Here is a 2,512-nt window from a genome sequence, read left to right as displayed (position 1 = left end):
CTTCAGGCTCTCTGCCTTTATTCCTGAAGGGCTTTTGCCCGAAACGTCGATTCTGCCTGTCCTCGGATGCTGCCTGAATTGCTGTGCTCTTCCAGCACCACTGATCCAGAATCTGGTTTCCAGCATCTGCAGTCATTGTTTTTACCTTGAGGTAATATTCTCCAATACATTGTTTGGCAATGCCACAGGCAACTGGTAAGTTTCTGAAAACACTTAGATATCTTACATTTACTGGCAAAATAATTTCATGTTTTCACCTAAAGTTCAACAAACTTAGTTTTTGAGGACTACATGTCGGACACTCCGATTGGTCAAACCATCCAGTTCTGGAAGTAGATGCAATTTTGATTGGTCAAATATGTTGCTATTCTTACTGTATAAATTTGCTCACCCTGAAATGCAAAAAATACTTCAACTTCATAGAAATAGACGACTAAGGTTTCAATAATATAAAATCATCTACCTTTGTAATAAGGCCCTTGGAGTCCACCATCCAAATCTTTTTTACAGCTTCTTCTTTCGATATTCCAGCTTTCTCCATAGCTATCACGAGGAGATGTGCAATTCCCATGGCAGCCTGTGATACATTAATAAAGGCATAGCTATATAGTTAAGAGTTACCAAATTAGTAGAACTATTTTAAAGTTAAAAACAACACACTCAAAGGACAACCCAAAAGTGGGACTACTTCACAAAAAGAGATCACTAACTAAAAGTAACAACTTGCACGAATATTACATTGCTGCACACAGTCAAATGAGGTACCTTTAACGCTGCGGTACAGATAACAGAACTTTGTGTGTCAGCAAACGGTTTGCAAGATGTTAAAATTAATTTGAATATCAAAATCAACCATAATTATTACTAAAAACAAATTTGCAAACTAAGCTATGTCCGGTACAGGATCAAGTTCCAATTATGCTCATGTGAATAAATTCCAAGAGTGACACAAAACTATGACAAAATTCATTATACCTATTTTTACAATACAGAGTGCACACTGAGTGCACATTACCCATCAGGTAAACTGGTGAGATTGCGAGTCCAAGTCAGAATGTCAATAGAAATTTTCAAAAATATTTGAAATATACTTAATATTTAACTATTTAAAAATACTTCAGAATAGACGTTAAAACCATACTGCTTTCATTGACAGATGAAGGGTTTCACAGTTCATTGGCATGAAATATGTAACAGTGAAAAAAGACAGAGAAGCAATGTTACCTCCCCAGCTCCTTGAAAGACAAACTTATGATCATTAAGTTTGTCCTTGGTGATTCGCAATGCAGCAAGTATACCAGCAACAGCCACAGATGCTGTTCCTATGAACAAAATGGGATACCATTAGAGATCAACTCTGAATCAGATTAGTAAAAGAAAACTTCAGATCCTATACAGCTTGCAATAAATATACAAATATTCTTTAAATACTAATTCAGTTTTAATCAGTTATCGGTTAAGGAAGATCTATGAGCATCATAGATGATCCTAGAAAGATGGTCAGGACTACAATTGCCCAGAGTGACCATTATAACCATGCCAAGGTTCTTATCTTATTTGCCAGTCATACTTACTTCTCTGTAGTATCATGATTGGCATGTTTTGATAATAATTCTTGCTTGCTATTTTATAAAAATTACTTGTTTTAAATTAGATGATAAATACATGAAAATAGCACATGAAGAACTTGTGCAGTATGGGTGCATATATTGAGACTGATTGTCAACTACAATTAAAAATTTTTCATTAATAATCAAATATAGATTGTAACGTGTATATTTGGGTTCCCTTATAAAACTTAATGTTTCTTCTATCAATATCAGATAGATTCTACTTTATATAATATGACAGTTTGAGTAAATAAATGGGTGCTTCTCTGGTTGGAAATCAGTGGTGAGCAGTGTGCCGCAGGGGTCAGTGTTGGGCCCACAATTGTTCATGATACAGAGGCACAATCTTTTATCTGAAATGTTTGGGACCAGCTGATTTTTGGAATTCAGAAATTTTCGAATTTCAGAATAAGTGACAGTTTGATGGTGAAATTTTTTAAAATCTTACCAAACAGCAGATGCACTGAGTAAAACAGGCCCTGAAACAGAATTGAGACCTTCCCAGAGCTGGGGAGAAAGTGAGGACTGCACATGCTGGAGATCAGAGCTGAAAATGTGTTGCTGGAAAAGCGCAGCAGGTCAGGCAGCATCCAGGGAACAAGAGAATCGACGTTTCGGGCATAAGCCCTTCTTCAGGAATGAAGAAAGTTTGTCCAGCAGGCTAAGATAAAAGGTAGGGAGGAGGGACTTGGGGGAGGGGCGTCGGAAATGTGATAGGTGGAAAGAGGTCAAGGTGAGGGTGATAGGTCAGACGGGGGTGGGGGCGGAGAGGTCGGGAAGAAGATTGCAGGTTAGGAAGGCGGTGCTGAATTCGATGGATTTGACTGAGACAAGGTGGGGGGAGGGGAAATGAGGAAACTGGTGAAACCCGAGTTCATCCCTTGTGGTTGGAGAGTTCCTAG

At 38.1% G+C, this 2,512-nt stretch overlaps 1 protein-coding gene across 1 annotated transcript in view; it reads right to left on the bottom strand.

Annotated features, from left to right (window-relative positions):
- The window catches only part of LOC122550600 (NADP-dependent malic enzyme-like), a 166,014-nt gene that overhangs the window by 28,421 nt on the left and 135,081 nt on the right, over window positions 1–2,512 (bottom strand). The window contains exons 9-10 of the mRNA XM_043691568.1: window positions 1,225–1,322; window positions 464–577 (exon numbers count right to left, since the gene is read on the bottom strand). Coding sequence (XP_043547503.1) covers window positions 464–577; window positions 1,225–1,322 — 212 coding nt within the window. The remainder of the gene's footprint in view (window positions 1–463; window positions 578–1,224; window positions 1,323–2,512) is intronic.

Source organism: Chiloscyllium plagiosum, chromosome 6 (assembly GCF_004010195.1).
Source record: "Chiloscyllium plagiosum isolate BGI_BamShark_2017 chromosome 6, ASM401019v2, whole genome shotgun sequence".
Taxonomy (NCBI): Eukaryota; Metazoa; Chordata; class Chondrichthyes; order Orectolobiformes; family Hemiscylliidae; genus Chiloscyllium; species Chiloscyllium plagiosum.
The sequence above is the reverse complement of the archived record's forward strand: the minus strand, read 5'-3'. Positions and strand labels throughout refer to the sequence as shown.